At 42.7% G+C, this 19404-nt stretch overlaps 1 protein-coding gene across 1 annotated transcript in view; it reads left to right on the forward strand.

The window, feature by feature from the left end:
- Positions 1-19404, forward strand: part of LOC124802953 (dipeptidyl aminopeptidase-like protein 6) — a 765226-nt gene that overhangs the window by 568129 nt on the left and 177693 nt on the right. Inside the window, exon 4 of the mRNA XM_047264042.1 lies at positions 14511-14585. Within this exon, the coding sequence (XP_047119998.1) occupies positions 14511-14585 (75 nt within the window). The remainder of the gene's footprint in view (positions 1-14510; positions 14586-19404) is intronic.

Here is a 19404-nt window from a genome sequence, read left to right on the forward strand (position 1 = left end):
ATTGTATGTAACTTTAATCCACCCAGAAATTCGCCTCTGACAGTGAAACGCATTAAAAGTAGCCTGAATCAGTTAAATATCTTTTTACGCTTTGTAGTTCATGGATTGAGTCCTGAATTGACCTTAAACTCCATTGATAAGCACTATGATTTTTCTCCGGAGGTATGAACAAACTATAACAGCACGAAGCAGATACGCACGAATGAAGGACAAATATATTAGCAGAAAATGTTGCCAATTTTTCGATTACCAATTTACAAATTACTAAAATTCTAAACTTGAAGCAGATAGAAAAATCAGTGTCTCGGGTGCGGCAAGACCAGCGAAAGAGGCATATTGCATTGATGGGCGATAAATGAAATTAGCACAGCTCTTCATCGGAACCTTTCGTTTCAACAGAATCATTGTAACTATGAGCATTTATATATCATCGAAGCCATCTATAAATTTAAATGTAGGAGTGGCTTTATTACTGGTTACACAGGTTATTTTACGAAATAATTACTTGTCACATAAATGTTAATGGTTTTCTGGAAATTGGAAATTTCTGGTAAGTTCCTATGGGACCAAACTGCTGAGATCAGTGGTCCCTAGGCTTACACGCTACTTAATCTAACTTAAACGAACTTACGCTAAGGACAACACACACATCCACATCCGGGGGGAGCTGTGCGAACGCGGCGCGGCGTCTTCGACACCGCGGCAGTGGTTTGAGATACACGATACACGTGACTGAATATTGTTACAATAATAACAAACTAAGGAATTGCAATAGATACTGAACAAACTGAAGGAAATATAAAAAGCAAAGTATCTTAAGCCTGATGCTTAGAAATCAGTAGAGACAGAAAGAAGAAAGGATCAGTTACGAGTAAGACTTTTCTAGGTGTAAACAAGGGTTACGAAAGTTATTTAATGATGTCATCCTGACTAAAAATTAGTATGATATAGCACTACAGGAAACTGTTTTCCCACGAGGCGTTTTCCTGTAACAGTGTAACTCAAATCACGAGCTTATTAATTTCTAGATGTGGATTGACGCATACATATATGAATACCATGCCGAGAGGCACTGGTTAGGTGATTAATTGCTTTGTGTATTTGCGTGTGTGTAAGCGTTTGGCACTTCTAAATCCGAACAAAAGCAAACAGAAAAGTTGCTACTGACACGAGAGAAACGTTCCTGAGCTATTATGTAATGATACGTTAATAGAGCATGTATCTACAATTCGAAAAAAATGTGAACTTACGTAATTCTATACGGCATCAGAGTATTTATTGCTGAAAAATACACTGGTGTGCGAAAGTTAAAGACGAAATTAACTTGCGCATGATATGTTACTTGGCAATGCCCAGTGCTAAGTAACGTAGCTCGATGAAAGTTGGTCCATACATAGAAGCTTTTTCCAAAGCTGTTTCACAGAGGAAGACTACACTGTAGTTCTTTCTCTAGATTCTCACACGGATGACAAAAGGTAGCTATCTAAACAGATGACAGAGGGAAAGAAATAAAATGAAAATCGCTCAAAAGAGCAAAAGACTGCTGGACCTGATAGGATGCCAGTTCGATTTTACACAAAGTACGCGAAGGAACTTGCCCCTCTTCTTCCAGCGGTGTACCGTAGGTCTCTAGAAGATCGTAGCATTCCAAAAGATTGGAAAAGGGTACAGGTCATCCCCATTTTCAAGAAGGGGCGTCGAACAGACGTGCAGAACAATAGACCTATATCTCTAACGACGATCAGTTTTAGAATTTTGGAACACGTATGAATTTTCTGGAGACTAGAAATCTTCAGCATCGGTTTCGAAAAAGACGATCGTGTGAAACTCAGCTAGCGTTATTCGTCCACGAGACTCAGAGGGCCATAGACACGGTTCCCATGTAGATGCCGTGTTTCCTGACTTCCGCAAGGCATTTGATACAGTTCCCCACAGTCGTTTAATGAACAAAGTAAGAGCATATGGACTGTCAGACCAATTGTGTGATTGGAATGAAGAGTTCCTAGATAACAGAACGCAGCATGTCATTCTGAATGGAGAGAAGTCTTCCGGAGTAAGAATGATTTCAGGTGTGCCGTAGGGGAGTGTCGTAGGACCGTTGGTATTCACAATATACATAAATGACCTTGTGGATAACGTCGGAAGTTCACTGAGGCTTTTTGCGGATGATGCTGTAGTATAACGAGAGGTTGTAACAATGGAAAATTATACTGAAATGCAGGAGAATCTGCAACGAATTGACGCATGATGCAGGGAATGGCAAATGAATCTCAATGTAGACAAGTGTAATGTGCTGCGAATACCCAGAAACAAAGATCCTTTATCACTTAGCTTCAATGTAGCAGATCAGCAACTGGAAGCAGTTAATTCCATAAATTATCTGGGAGTAGGCATTACGAGTGATTTAAAATGGAATGACCATATGAAATTAATCGTCGGTAAAGCAGGTGCCAGAATGAGATTCATTGGAAGAATCGTAAGGAAATGCAGTCCGAAAACAAAGGAAGTAGGTTACAGTACACTTGGTCGCCCACTGCTTGAATAGTGCTCACCGGTGTGGGATCCGTAGCAGATAGGGTTGACACAAGAGATAGAGGAGATCCAACGCAGAGCAGCGCGCTTCCTTACAGGATCATTTAGTAATCGCGAAAGCGTTACGGAGATGATAGATAAACTCCAGTGGAAGACTCTGCAGGAGAGACGCTCAGTAGCTCGGTACGGGCTTTTGTTGAAGTTTCGAGAACATACCTTCACCGAGGAGTCAAGCAGTATATTGCTCCCTCCAACGTATATCTCGCGAAGAAACCATGAGGATAAAATCAGAGAGATTACAGCCCACACAGAAGCATACCGACAATTTTTCTTTCCACGATCAATACGAATCTGGAATAGAAGGGAGAACCGATAGAGGTACTCAAGGTACCGTCCTCCACACACCGTCAGGTGGCTTGCGGAGTATGGATGTAGATGTAGATGTAGAAGGAACTGCTATATTAAAAGATAACTAAATGAATCACGGAGTAATACGAAGAGAAGTAACAATTTTATTCAAGGACAGTAATTTCACAGAAATCACCGCGATTTATGATGGTCCGCTCGACCTTAAGAAAGGCGAGACAGAGTTATTAATATGGTGTGTGATAAACACGAACGGGAGTTCATGCTCTGCAGCACTCTCCCATGCTGGCCGCAGGACTGGTAACGAGTTCTTGAGACAGAGCACTCAATTTCTGTTCCAGCGCCGATGACAGCTGCTAGACGGTCCTTGGTGCATTCCACACGTGCTCTGTCGAATTGAAGTCGGGGGAATGCAGTCGGGCACTGTCATCCATAAAAAAGAAGTCAGGGCCGCGCTCACCCCTGAAAACATTCACATGGGGAAGGAGTACAGCGTCACAATATCGTTGACCTGTGAGTGTACCATGTTCAAAGACTTCATGATCAGCACGCCTGCACAACATTACGTCTCCCGCACCGTAACATCTGCACTACCAAAACGATCATTTCCGATATTTCTGGGTGCATAACGTGTTACTTAGTTTCGCCATATGAGGTTATTTCCAGCACTGTGAGACACGATCGTTTGATGGTTCAGATGTTATGATGTCGGGAGACCTCCAAGTCATTGATCATAATGCACTCACTGGTCAACGTTAGTGTGACACTGTTTTCCTGCCCAAGTGGTGCATCGGCATGGGTGGGTGTGGGTGTTGCCCTTAGCGTAAGTTAGTTTAATTTAGATTAAGTAGTTCGTAAGTCTAGGGTCCGATGATATTAGCAGTTTGGTCCCATACTCCTTACCACAAATTTCCAAAAATAGAAAACATATCGTACAGAAAATCTTTAGATATCAAAATCCTCCGTCGTACCATAACATCAACGACAGGGAGATTTTGTTTTCAAAGTTTTTCAGCCTGTAATGACTGCCTGTAATGGCTTAACCTAGGAGTGCCACAACTGAGCTACATTAGTGCCCACAACTCAAGGACGGAAGCAACTTTCTCATGGTGTGGCACTGCCAAGTAAAACAGTTCGATGAAACTTACACCGTTCTCAGGAAGAGCTGCTGCCGTATAGTACAAAGAGTAACTGAAATAAATACGCAATGAGACGAACAGACCTCCTTTCTATGGACAACAGGACGCGATCGCATCGAATGGCGCATGTAGGGGAACTCTTGGATCGAGGGGCTATTCGATCAATGGACTGTCCTCCCCTTTCTCCCGACTTAGATCCCATCTAGCACGAATGTGTGTGTGTGGGTGGGTGCGGGGGGTGGGTGGGAGGGAGGAGGGGAGGGGTCGATACCTACGTCCGTATGCACCAACGATCATCCAGCAATTGTCAACCGCCCTGGTAGAGGAACGGCATGCCCTAGGACAAGAACTACTTACCAACCTTGTGCCCATCAGAGGATAACGTTGAAAAGCATGAATTGCCGTCCCTGGTCATCACGCGACCTATTAAGAACCGAGACCTGCTTTTTGTAATGTCCGGGTGACAATCATGAATCGCTGTGCCTCGTGTGTGATTGCTGTCTTTGAATTAAACCATTTCTGTTCGTCTCATTGCGTATTTATTTCAGTTACTCTTTGTACTATACGGCAGCAGCTCTTCCTGAGAACGGTGTAAGTTTCATCGAACTGTTTTACTTGGCAGTGCCACACCATGAGAAAGTTGCTTCCGTCCTTGAGTTGTGGGCACTAATGTAGCTCAGTTGTGGCACTCCTAGGTTAAGCCATTACAGGCAGTCATTACAGGCTGAAAAACTTTGAAAATAAAATCTCCCTGTCGTTGATGTTATGGTACGATGGAGGATTTTGATATCTAAAGATTTTCTGTACAATATGTTTTCTATTTTTGGAAATTTGTGGTAAGGACTATGGGACCAAACTGCTCAGATCATCGGCCCCTAGACTTACGAACTACTTAATCTAAATTAAACTAACTTACGCTAAGGGCAACACCCACACCCACCCATGCCCGAGGGAGGACTCGAACCTCCGACGGGGGTAGCCTCGCGAACCGTGACCAGACGCCTAAGACCGCTGAGCTACCACGCGCGGCTATGTTTTCCATAGTTACTACCGAATACTTACAATTGTTATGAGATAGAACTTTTAACAACAAAGTAAGCTTTTCTCTAATGTTAATTTGCAGTTATCTATGTGTTCTAACATTCTGCAGTCATCCGTAGCAGATTCACGATTGCACGTTTGACTTACGTGAGAAAAGCACTAAGAACCCAAATTTCTAGGCAGCTACCTACCTTTTCCTTTCTTAATTTTTTTAAAGTCATCTTCCAACGGATTTGGTGCTGTCCGTTTGTTCCCACCTTGGCCTGACCTTGCAATTCTGTATATCCTCTACTCCCAACAACCTCAGTGATCTGTTCTAAGGTTTGTCTTCCCTACATGTTCCCTCCTCTATTGTTCCGTCCAGTACCGTGTAGAGTATTTCTCGACTGACTCTTTTCTTCACCTATCCTTCCCGCTACTTCACGGTTTCGTTACTTTTTTAATTTACAGAACTTATAAAATGTGCGCAATATTTTATGATCCTATTTACGACACTGTAATCATATGTGCTTTTTCTGTCAAACAAACTTGAAAACTTACTTCAGTTTAACTGAGTATATTAGTATGTACTTAATATTGGCTTAACTTCCAGGGAGATGGTCGTAATACAATTTGTACACGGCCATATTTTTACATTTACTTCTTATTTATTCTCTACCGAAGATAAATAGAGGTGTTCATATATCATATTCCTATTACTACCTCAGAAAACCTATATTTCAAAATTTTATATTTCTCATTCCCAAATTAATTTTTAATTTCCCTTGTGCATAGCTGATAGGTATAGAAAATTTTGGTTAAATTTATACTTACAAATACACAATTTCTAATGTTTGTAATTTCAGTTGTGATGTAATAAAATTATTTTGTCACTCATTTTAATATTTTCATTAGATTTTACAAACCTGCCACCCAAATCATCAAAGCAAATCATTCAATTTAATTATTCATCTGTGTGGCATCCGTAGCAGGTTCGATCGATGGAGAAAATAGAGAAGATCCAAACAAGAGCAGCGCGTTTCGTTACAGATTCAGTTAGTAAGCATGAAAGTATCACAGAGAACGTCAACAAACTCTTACGACAGACGCTGCAAGAGAAGCGTCCTGCATAACGGTGTGGTTTACTGTTAAAGCTCCGAAGGTGTGTTCCTCGAAGAATTAACAATTGTAATGTTCCCTTCTACATGTATCTCGCAAAACGAACAGGAAGATAATATTAGAGAGACTCGAGCCCACACGGAGGATTAGCGGCACTCGTCCTTCCCGCGAACCATACGCAACTGCAACAGGGAAGAGGAGAAGTGACGGTCGTACAGAAAGTACCCTCCGCCACACACCTCTGCACCACAATGTGACTTGCAGAGTATAGCTGTAGGTGTAGATGTAGAATAGTACACGATGATTAACAGCTGGGAATCTGCTCCTATTACTTTTACGTTGCTCTATAATACAGGGTGGTTCATTGATCGTGACCGGGCCAAATACCTCACGAAATAAACATCAAACGAAAAAAGTACAAAGATCGAAACCTACCTGTTACCAAGTGTTCGTCTAAAATTGCGAGCCATATGTTTATGATTATTACAGCGCCATTGATCACAAAGCGAAAAAAGTTGTCCAACTAAAACATTCATATTTCTTTACGTACTACACGAATATGTAATAAAAAATGGGGGTTCCCATTTAGAAAAACGCTGTTGATATCCGTTTGAACTACGGCAGCGCCATCTAGCGGGCCAACCATAGCGCCATCTGGTTTTCCCCTTCAATCTAGACAAGTTTCGTTCTTTGTAGTTTTTTCGTTTGACGCTTTTTTCGTGAGATACTTGGCCCGGTCACGATCAATGGACAACCCTGTATAGTACTGTAAAAAAATTGGTGAGTTAAAAATACGGTGCTACAAGAAAGTCCTTCTAACCATATTCGAAAGTCTGAGACACAACTGTTACAATTCACGTTAGTTTAAAGTACGGTACTGCCAGTAAATAGTGAAAAGATAAAGGGACTCTGCTACAGGCGTGTTTCACTTTGAAACGTTTTTGTTTTTACTCTTTTACTTCATTTCTTACTGGTAGTTGAACGAAGCTTCATTGCTTTTAGTTTTTTACGGAGGACCAGCAATACTCTACTATTGGAAGAAAAAAGATTAGGGTTTAAAGTCCCGTCGACAACGAGGTCCTTAGAGTGAGTATTACAGGACGAAGACAATAACTTATGAGCATTAACAGGCCCTTTTATAGCTCTGAAATGGATCAACGTTCAGGAACAATTGGCTCACTGTGCAACAGTCCCGCATATCGTAGACTCATGCCGTGACAAACTTACCTCATACCCTGAGAGAAAGGGAAAAGTTATGGCTATGGAAAAGGTAACCAGTGGATTGCGGAAGAATACGTGGAGTGTATGTGAAAACAGTACAACATTTGGAATAAACTTACATGAGAATTAAACTGCAAATACAGTGAGGGTTCCAATCTCAGTGTAAACATACGCATGCAGAAAACTAAAGGCACACAACGTGTGACCACTTGTTACAAAGAATGCTAATATCGCGAACGCTTATAACAATTATAATTATAAAAATACATTAAAAACACATCGAGAATGAGTATGAGAGAATATAAAGAAGGAACAGCGCAAACAAGAACGTAGATGAGGGCTAGAACACGTACCGTTACACCATTTGTGCGTTAAGGCCATTATGATCTACGAAAACCCACGAATCTAAATTCTACGACTGTAATACGTCCAGAATGTGGCTTCAGCTGTTACTGATAAATCAAGTAATAGGAACAACCAAAAGCCTTTAGCGAAACACATATAACAAACATGTAAATTCGTTACACATAATTTGCAGTATAGCTCGTCATGGGGACTCTTTGCTGTGGCGCAGTCTCTCTGAAAGGGATCTACCCACTTCGACCGACCTAACAAATACGCGCATTTTTCTGGTGTCCAAGGACTTTCTTTCTTCAGTAATATCGATAGTATCACGGTATCTTTCCTGCAGCCGGTAGTTCATCTGTTGAAGGCATAAGAAGCGCTAAGTTCTAAAGCATTATGAAAGATAATGTGGTGGATGGTTACTGCCATACTTATAAGCGACACAGACAACATTCAAGCTTTGATTGAAAAGTCTGAAGCACAACTCTCATAACTTTCATATCCACTGGTAATCTGCTGAAAAATGAAACTTTCAGAATGGAGAATATCTTAAAACGTGACAACCAACATGCAGAATTTTATCAAATATGATACCATATGGCAGAGTGAAAGAGCCACATTAATTCGCTTTGTTAGGTGCAGTGTAGATGAAGACAGGAGCATTCAGTTTCCGCAAAAGATCCCAAAATCAGTTTAAGAAGTTCCACAAGTTCAATGGGAGGAATTTAAATCCGTTTATTGCATATTTGATCCATTTCTGATAATGATATAGCAGAGTCACGACAGTCCTATTTCAGGATCTCTGAGGAATTTTTAACAGCTGCTACGTGACTACCTGTTTTCCAAAATGTGTCAATAGAGATTCCACATATTTCTCATTGAGACTTGGGCCATTTGAAGTTAGGGTACGTTTTCATGATCTCTTATGCTGACTGAACGGTCATTCATATATTTTTAATCATCTGTTATTTTTAATGAAAGATACAGGGTGTCCCAGGAGGGATGGTCAATACTAATGAATATGATAGGATAGCTCATTTGAAGCAAAAATCTTCATATGGAAATATGCCCTACTCGGATTGGTTTCCGCGATAGAACATATTTAATTTACAATTGTTTGTGGACTACACTCATGCTCATAAATTAAGGATAATTGCAGTATGTGGTGCCACACAACGCGGCACTACATAAAACTACCGCTAATAGCATAGGCGCATAGGGAACACACACGACACAGATCTGTAAGTCCACGCTATTGGTGATGAGTTGAGAAAACCGGCCCGAAACGCATGTACTACAAAACGCCACTGTTTCCTGTGCATGTACCCCGATATCAATATGGGATATGATTACCACGCCCACATACACAGGCCGCACAACGGGTTGGCAAACTCTGGATCAGGTGGTCGAGCACCTGCTGAGGTATAGCCTTCCATTCTTTCACCAGTGCCCGTCGGAGCTACTGAAGTGTCGTAGGAGTTTGAAGACGTGGAGCGATATGTCAATCAAGAGCATCCCAGAAGTGCTCGATGGGGTTTAGGTCTGGATAACAGGCAGGCCACTCCATTTGCCTGATATCTTCTGTTTCAAGGTACTCCTCCACGACGGTAGTTCGGTGGGGCCAAGCATTATCATCAATCAGGAGGAAGGTGGGACCCACTGAACCCCTGAAAAGAGGGACATACTGGTGTAAAATGACGTCCCGATACTCCTGACCTGTTACAGTTCCCCTGTCAAAGGCATGTAGGGGCGTACGTGCACCAATCATAATTCCACTCCACACCATCAAACCACGACCTCCATTCAGATCCCTTTCAAGGGCATTAATTGGTTGGTGTCTGGTTCCTGGTTCACGCCAGATGAAAACCCGGCGAGAATCACTGTTCAGACTATATCTGGACTCATCCGTGTACATAACCTGGGACCACTGTTCCAGTGACCATGTACTGTGTTCTTGACACCAGGCTTTACGGGCTCTCCTGTGACCAGCGGTCAGTGGAATGCACCTTGCAGGTCTCCAGGCGAATAAACCATGTCTGTTCAGTCGTCAATAGACTGTGTGTCTGGAGGCAACTGTGCCAGAAGCTGCAGTAAGGTCCCGAGGAAGGCTAACTGCAGTGCTCCGTGGCCGTCTGCGGTCACTGATGGTGAGATATCGGTCTTCTTGTGGTGTTGTACACTGTGGACGTCCCGTACTGTAGCGCCTGGACGAGTTTCCTGTCTGCTGGAATCGTTGCCATATCACACTTGAGATCACACTTTGTTGCAGACGGAGGGCCCGTGCCACGATCTGCTGTGCCTGACCAGCCTCCGGTCGCCATAGTAAATGGCTTTGAGCACTATGGGACTTAACTTCTGAGGTCATCAGTCTCCTAGAACTTAGAACTACTTAAACCTAACTAACCTAAGGACATCACACATATCCATGCCCGAGGCAGGATTCGAACCTGCGAGCGTAGCGGTCGCGCGGTTCCAGACTGTAGCGCCTCGAACCGCTCGGCCTCCCTGGCCGGTCTCGCCCTACTATTCTAACCCTCATAACGTCATCAATACGTGTTCTCTGAGCCATTTTCAACACACAGACACCATTAGCACGCCTGAAAACGTTTGCGACCTTACTCGCTGCACCCTACTCTGACATGCATCAACACACCTCTGCGTATGTGGACTGCTGCCAGCGCCATCGTGCGAGACCGCAGGTCAAATGCACCATATGGTCATACCCCGAGGTGATTTAAACCCGCAAACCGCGAACCAGAGCGTTGTTTCACCATGTATCACCATTATCCTTAATTATGAGCATGAATGTAGTTGCGCGCAAGTACGTGTCTTACACACGAAATCTCTTTGATGTTTTATTGTAGCCCAGCCTACGTCGCTGCTTTCACCTCTTTGCTCTGAATGTGTTTCTGCCACTAAACTAGCCCGACGAACGCGCGTTTGTTCGTGGTGCGTTGCAGTGAAGTAGTGCGTGGGACTGAGAGTGCATCAGAGAGAAACGTCGGTTGACTGTGTTTCTACACTCACTGACTAAAATACCACACATCTACACTTATGAAGAATATGCAGATATGGTGTACGTTTATGGTTTCTGCGATGCTAGTGGTCCAGCTGCTGAAGAATTCGGTCGGCTCTTGCTGACACGTCGACATCCTGATCGTCGAGATTTTCAAGCACATTGTGTACAACAGGTATTCTTAAAACTTCCATTTTTTCTTTTGAACGTGTAATCCTACAACCTGTGCAGGAACAGCAACACGTTGTTTAAATGAAATTACAATGAAATCGCGACCATTAGCTGCTTACAGGCGTTGATAAATATCAACGGCGACTCGAACCCAGAATTGGCTGCTTACATGTCAGACGCTCTATGCGACTGAGCCATTGGGGACACGGAGGACAGTGCGACTGCAGGGATTTATCTCTGGCACAATCTCCGTGGGACTCACAATTCCAACTTACTGTCCACACACTACATTTGTAGTGTCCCTGTCCACTATAGTCATTACTCGCTGCAGTCAGTCTACCGATTCCCGCAAGAGTTTCAGCAACGTGACTGCATCCGCACTGAAGAAGATCATTGGCCGGTAAGCCTAATCTATATGAATATGGTATCTGTTCTTTGGGACATGTCCGCAAAAACAGAAACCATCTTTACACTTTGTTTAAATGGTGGGGCGTAGTCGTTCCACCAGCATACAACTTTCATCAATATCTCAAGAATACATTTACACGAACTTTACATGCGGAAAGCTTGTACCAAAAGCACATATAGCGTGTCCACAACCTTCACACTGGCGACGATGCCACACGACTTGAATTTTGTCACTGGTTGAATGGAGGTCATTAGCTTCCATTAATACTATTTACTGATGAAGCCACCTATACACGGCATTGAATCAACAGCACATGTAATAATCAACGATGGTCACAGTAAAATCCACATGCTACACTAAAAACTAATTTCCAAGTTCGTTTCCTGATCAACGTTTGGTGCGGCGTAATCTGCAATTTACTGAATGGTCGTTTTATAAGATCGAATGACGGGAGAGAATTACTTGCATTTCTTGGAAAATTCGTTTGTTGAAGATGAAGAGGACGTCCCTACAGGCACACAGACTGCAGTGTACTTGCAGCATGAAGGAGACCCTCAACATTTTATCAGAAGTGTTGGGGAACATGTCTACCCACACCCCAGTCGCTGAATTGTAAGAGGTAGTAAACTTAATTCGACGCAAAGATCTATACATCTTACGCTATTCTACTTTTGTCTATGAAGGTGGATGAAATCTGAGGTCTACAGACGAATGGCGCATACGCGAGATGAACTCCTTGGTGGCAGCAAAAATGGCTCTGAGCACTATGGGACTCAACTGCTGATGTCATTAGTCCCCTAGAACTTAGATCTAGTTAAACCTAACTAACCTAAGGACATCACAAACATCTATGCCCGAGGCAGGATTCGAACCTGCGACCGTAGCGGTCTTGCAGTTCCAGACTGCAGCGCCTTTAACCGCACGGCCACTTCGGCCGGCCCTTGGTGGCATCGTGAACGCTGCTACCCTCATTAGGGAACGTGCAGAAGCACTCAGACAAGCGACACAAAGTGTTCTGGCAAGGGCATTGCAGTGGACGGTGGGAAATTCGAACCTCTTTTGCGAACAACAGTTGCAATGAGACATGTGCGATAAGGCGTTGAAGTCAATGTGTTTAGAACACGTATTTTTAAACCGATACTTTATAAAACCCATGTTGGAATTTTTACTAACTGTTGTACATGTTAGTTACGTAAACCTGACAATGTATTGCACATAATAGAAAATAAATAACAATGCGCATTAAATGTGTTGTATCTTGCAGGGCATATGTCCATATCAAATTTTTTTGCTTAAAATGATCGTTCCTGTCATCTCCATGAATGCTTACCATTTCCACTGATACACTCTATACAGCGTGCTGCAAAACGGTACGGCCAAACTTTCAGGAAACATTCCTCACACACAAATAAAGAAAAGATGTTATGTGTCCGGAAACGCTTAATTTCCATGTTAGAGCTCATTTTAGTTTCGTCAGTATGTACTGTACTTCTTCGATTCACCGCCAGTTGGCCCAATTGGAGGAAGGTAATGTTGACTTCGGTGCTTGTGTTGACATGCGACTCATTGCTCTACAGCACTAGCATCAAGCACATCAGTACGTAGCATCAACAGGTTAGTGTTCATCACGAACGTGGTTTAGCAGGCAGTGCAATGTTTACAAATGCGGAGTTGGCAGATGCCCATTTGATGTATGGATTAGCACGGGGCAATAGCCGTGGCGCGGTACGTTTGTATCGAGACAGATTTCCAGAACGAAGGTATCCCGACAGGAAGACGTTCGAAACAATTGATCGGCGTCTTAGGGAGCACGGAACATTCCAGCCTATGACTCGTGACTGGGGAAGACCTAGAACGACAAAACACCTGCAATGGACCAGGCAATTCTTCGTGCAGTTGACGATAACCCTAATGTCAGCGTCAGAGAAGTTGCTGCTGTACTAGGTAACGTAGACCACGTCACTGTATGGAGAGTGCTACGGGAGAACCAGTTGTTTCCGTACCATGTACAGTGTGTGCAGGCACTATCAGCAGCTAACTGGCCTCCACGGGTACACTTCTGCGAATGGTTCATCCAACAATGTGTCAATCCTCATTTCAGTGCAAATGTTCTCTTTACGGATGAGGCTTCATTCCAACGCGATCAAATTGTAAATTTTCACAATCAACATGTGTGGACTGACGAGAATCCGCACGCAATTGTGCAATCACGTCATCAACAATGATTTTCTGTGACCGTTTGGGCAGGCATTGTTGGTGATGTCTTGATTGGGCCCCATGTTCTTCCACCTACGCTCAATGGAGCACGTTATCATAATTTCATACGGGATACTCTACCTGTGCTGCTAGAACATGTGCCTTTACAAGTACGACACAACATGTGGTTCATGCACGATGGAGCTCCTGCACATTTCAGTCGAAGTGTTCGTACGCTTCTCAACAACAGATTCGGTGACCGATGGATTGGTAGAGGTGGACCAATTCCATGGCCTCCACGCTCTCCTGACCTCAACCCTCTTGACTTTCATTTATGGGGGCATTTGGAAGATCTTGTCTACGCAACCCCGGTACCAAATGTAGAGACTCTTCGTGCTCGTATTGTGGACGGCTCTGATACAATACGCCATTCTCCAGGGCTCCATCAGCGCATCATGGATTCCATGCGACGGAGGGTGGATGCATGTATCCTCGCTAACGGAGGACATTTTGAACATTTCCTGTAATAAAGTGTTTGAAGTCACGCTGGTACGTTCTGTTGCTGTGTGTTTCCATTCCATGATTAATGTGATTTGAAGAGAAGTAATAAAATGAGCTCTAACATGGAAAGTAAGCGTTTCCGGACACATGTGCACATAACATATTTTCTTTTTTTGTGTGTGAGGAATGTTTCCTGAAAGTTTGGCCGTACCATTTTTAACGCCCTGTATATCAAGAGATGCGATGGAGCTGTAATCTTAGCGACTAAATCGCCTTGTGCTTGGATTTGGTCTGCGGTAGTGACACTGCCCGTCTACCTCACACTGCCACATAATTATTAAAATTAGTCTTACTTGCAGTCAAAGTTACAGAAAACAAAAATTAAAAAAATGAACTGTCAAGTATGGCATAGGAGATAACAACATGTGACGGTTTTTTATAATGCTAATACACGGCATCGGTTATCTTGTTACAGAAGCGGCTCAATCCAGTGCGGTTTTCCATGTCTCCAGACCATCGCTACATCCTGCTGGCCCACAATGTACAAAAGGTATGGTCCACGATGACGGCCTATCGAGCGTTTTCAAGCAACCAGTATTTGCTCTTGTTGCTATGAATTACCACCAAATGTGTTTCTTTACCTATGTTTTACCATTTCATAATCTCCAATGCACCTCTACAACTACTTACAACTGACATAGAAACTCCTTTTCGAAGAACTATTTCTTATTACAATTCTTATCTAAAAATCACAGTATTTTGTTACTAGCACATATTTTACATCTACGTATCCTACGGCTCTTGATCTGAAAAATTAGAAAGTAAATGATTTACCATTTACTGAAAGGGAAAGAATGCACAAGACTTAAAACGTTAGGTATTTCGGTTTAAATAAAAATCTTAGGAGAGTCGTAAATCTTAAACTTCAATAAGGAAACGGGCTGAAACAAGTATTTGGAAGTCCTACACATGCATTGCTTACTCCGTCCGACACGTTTATATCGCTTTTCAATTAGTTTTCAGTGTATAATATGGCAGATAACAAAAAGAAGTGACCGGGAACAAGAACGTAGCAGCCTTACGCTGTTTTACTCCGGACAACGAACTCATTCATTTTTCTACGGTCTCTCAGTACACTCACGTTTTATGTTGCTATATGTGTTTGTATCCGCTGCCAATGTCAAAAGTTGCCATACTGAGCTTGTGTGCGCTGTGAAAGAAGGTGAAAAAAGTGCCCTGTGAGGATATCGTACTGCTTCATTCCGTTGTGGCTCAATGATATTAAATAAAAGTAAAATGAAAAAAAAGGTTTTCGTAACCAATATCACATTAATTAACATTTATTACCGAAAACCGGTTTCCACTGTTCAGCTTGTCATCCTCTTATCTGTAACACGATGCATGTACACAGAATAAAAGTACCATCATGATTTGTAAGAAAATTTTTTGTTACATATTACAAATAACGAAAGAAAAATATGTTTTCATACATTGAAAATTTTTTTAATAATAAATTGTGTTCCTTTATGAGTTTATCACTCATTCCATGTGGTCATTATGGTAGAGAATATGCAATACAACTCATTATACATAGGTCTGTCAAAAATAAAACCATACGCAGACAAAAAGTACGCTGTACAAATGGGTATGTTCACACATGACTAAGACTTGTCAGTTCTTAAAATGCGCGATCTATGGTAAAAACGCACATTTGAATAAATGTTTACTTTTACGTGACATGTTGTGTACCTCATGAATAAATCTCAGTCCAAGTAAACTCTGCAGCTGGGTAACAGTGAGGCACAGACAACGCTTGCACATAGTTGCAGTCACTATATGGTCTTTACGGAGGTATCTTATAGCCAGACTGTAAATAATTGTATTTTTACATTTAAAATTACAATATTTTGTAAATAGTCATTTAATACTACACCATTCGAAAAACTGTAATATATTTTTATATTTTTACAATACACCCCGAAACTTCTTGTTAGGGAATTCTTTGCAGGTGGGTTTTTTATTTATTCCGTCACAACAAGCAGTTTCTTCTGTAACAAGTTTCATATATCTGTAAGTTGTATAACATATAAAATGAGTCCAGAAAGAAGGTGGGAGGAGGGAGAGCGGTTACGGGGAGGGATGTGCATATACATTGGAAAAAATGGCAGCGTCAAAAAATAATTAACATAGAGTAATTAAATTTCGGGAACATATTTGTTTGGATAACATATTGAAATGATTAACATTGCAATATCACAGGTTAATGTAAGCTCGAGATAAACCACTGCAAATTTGAAATGCTGCTACATTAGTTAGCAGTGTAACCACCACAATGTTGAATGATAGAATGCCAACGTACATGCTTGCATTGTGTTGTACAGGTGTCGGATATCAGTTAATGGGCTGGAGTGCCATGCCTGTTGCACTTGGTCTCACAATACAGGAACGGCTGGTTACTGCTGGTTGTGAATGACGCCGGAGTTGACGTCCGATGGTGTCCCACATGTGCTCGACTGGAGGCAGATCTGGTGCTCGAGCAGACCAAGGCAACCTGCCGACACTCTGTAGAGCATGTTGGGTCACAACAGCGGTATGTGGGCGAGCGTTATCCCGTGGGGAAACACCACCTGTTGTGCTCGTCATGAAAGGCAGCACAGCCAGTCGAGTCACCAGACTGAAGTGCAAATTTGTAGTCAGGGTGCTTGGGATAACCAAGAGAATGCACCTTCTGTCAGAGAAAATCGCACGCCAGACCACAACTACAGATGCAAGTTCAGTGTGTCTAGCACGCAGACAGGTTGGTTTGAAGCCTTCAACTGGCCTCCGTCAAAACAACATACGGCAGTCAATGGCACCGATGCAGAATCAGATTTCATCAGAAAATACAACAAGCTTCCACCCTGACTTCCAATGAGCTCTCGCTTGACACCACTGAAGTCGCAAATGTTAGTGGTTTGGGATCAGTAGAATGCACGTTACAAGGCGTCTGATTCGGAGCTGCCCTTTTAGTAAACGATTTGTAATACACTACTGGCCATTAAAATTGCTACACCAAGAAGAAATGCAGATGATAAAAGGTTATTCATTGGACAAATATATTATACTAGAACTGACATGTGATTACATTTTCATGCAATTTTGGTACATAGATCCTGAGAAATCGGTACCCAGAACAACCACCTCTGGCCGTAATAACGGCCTTGATACGCCTAGGCATTGAGTCAAACAGAGCTTGGATGGCGTGTACAGGTACAGCTGCCCATGCAGCTTCAACACGATACCACAATTCATCAAGAGTGTGACTGGAGGATTGTGACCAGCCAGTTGCTAGGCCACCATTGACCAGACGTGTTCAATTTTGAGAGACCTGGAGAATGTGATGGCCAGGGCAGCAGTCGAACGTTTTCTGTATCCAGGAAGTCCCGTACAGGACCTGCAACATGTGCATTATCCTGTTGAAATGTAGGGTTTCGCAGGAATCGAATGAAGGGTAGAGCCACGGGTCGTAACACATCTGAAATGTAACGTCCACTGTTCAAAGTGCCGTCAATGCGAACAAGAGGTGACCGAGAATTGTAACCAGTGGCACCCAATACCATCACGCCGGGTGATACGTCAGTATGGCGATGACAAATACACGCTTCCAACGTGCGTTCACCGTGATGTCGCCAAACACGCATGCGGCCATCATGATGCTCTAAACAGAACATTTATTCATCCGAAAAAATGACGTTTTGCCATTCGTGCACCCAGGTTCGTCGTTGAGTACACCATCGCAGGGGCTCCTGTCTGTGATGCAGCGTCAAGGGTAACCGGAACCATGGTCCTCGAGCTGATAGTCCATGATACTGCAAACATCGTCGAACTGTTCGTGCAGATGGTTGTTGTCTTGCAAACGTCCCCATCTCTTGACTCAGGGATCGAGAAGTGGCTGCACAATCCGTTACAGCCATGCGGATAAGATGCCTGTCATCTCGACTGATAGTGATACGAGGCCGTTGGGATCCAGCACGGCGTTCCGTATTACCCTCCTGAACCCACCGATTCCACATTCTGCTAACGGTCATTGGATCTCGACAAACGCGAGCAGCAATGTCGTGATACGATAAACCGCAATCGCGATAGGCTACAATCCGACCTTTATCAAAGTCGGAAACTTGATGGTACGCATTTCTCCTCTTTACACGAGGCATCACAACAACGTTTCACCAGGCAACGCCGGTCAACTACTGTTTGTGTATGAGAAATCGGTTGGAAACTTTCCTCATGTCAGCACGTTGTAGATGTCGCCACCGGCGCCAACCTTGTGTGAATGCTCTGAAAAGCTAATCATTTGCATATCACAGCATCTTCTTCCTGTCGGTTAAATTTCACGTCTGTAGCATGTTATCTTCGTGGTGTAGCAATTTTAATGGTCAGTAGTGTAGTTGCTTATGTCACTACAGTGCCAATTGCTCCTCAGATTGCTGCTGCAGATGCAGTGCAATGAGCCAGAATCGTGTGCGAACACAATGGTCTTCCCCCTCGATAGGGCCACGTGGCCGTCCAGAGCCCGGTCTGCTAGTGAATGTACATTTTCGCGAGCACTGCTGCCAGTAGTCATCGTAGGCTATCATGACTACATTCCTGCCAAGTCGCTATGCAGTATCGCGGAAGGAACATCCAGCTTCTCGTTTCCTTTTTACACTACCTCAGTGAAACTCAGTGAAGTGTTGATAATGGCGTCTTTGTCACCTAAAGGCATTCTTGGCTACCATTATCTCACCACATCCAATCTCAAAGGTAACTAAGCCTCACAACCGTTATAATGTGTAATTAAAACAAACCTGATTTTCATATAGTGGCGCTGCTATTGCCACTCTGAGGCGAATAGTGTTAAATTTGAGCAGACATCATCTTTCAGATATAGGAACACGTCTATCAACTTTCTGTTAAATCGCACAACTCTTTCTTGATGCTGGAATTTTCTTTTTTTCTGAAAACTGATTATTGAAGTATGTAGTTACAGCAGATAACATTAATGTACAGTGTATGAATAAAATACATTTTAGAAACATTAAAGCATTGAAGTATAGCTATTCGAGAAGGCAATGAATAACTGCTTGGATAGAACATGCTATATAGTAACACTGATGAAAAAGTAAGAAGTGCAGTTCAAAATGCGGAGTATGAACATACCTTTTGACTGGAAAGACATGAACTCACAAAAGTTACTCCAAACAGTCAAACGCAATATTCTGATTTAGAGGAATATGAGACGTAAGAGTGAATATGTTGCAAACAATCATAGATGAATACGGTATATACATAGACACATCAAAGTATACGCCAAATAACTTAAAGTATGTGACACACAATACACAAGCATA

The sequence above is a fragment of the Schistocerca piceifrons genome, chromosome 6, assembly GCF_021461385.2.
Source record: "Schistocerca piceifrons isolate TAMUIC-IGC-003096 chromosome 6, iqSchPice1.1, whole genome shotgun sequence".
Taxonomy (NCBI): Eukaryota; Metazoa; Arthropoda; class Insecta; order Orthoptera; family Acrididae; genus Schistocerca; species Schistocerca piceifrons.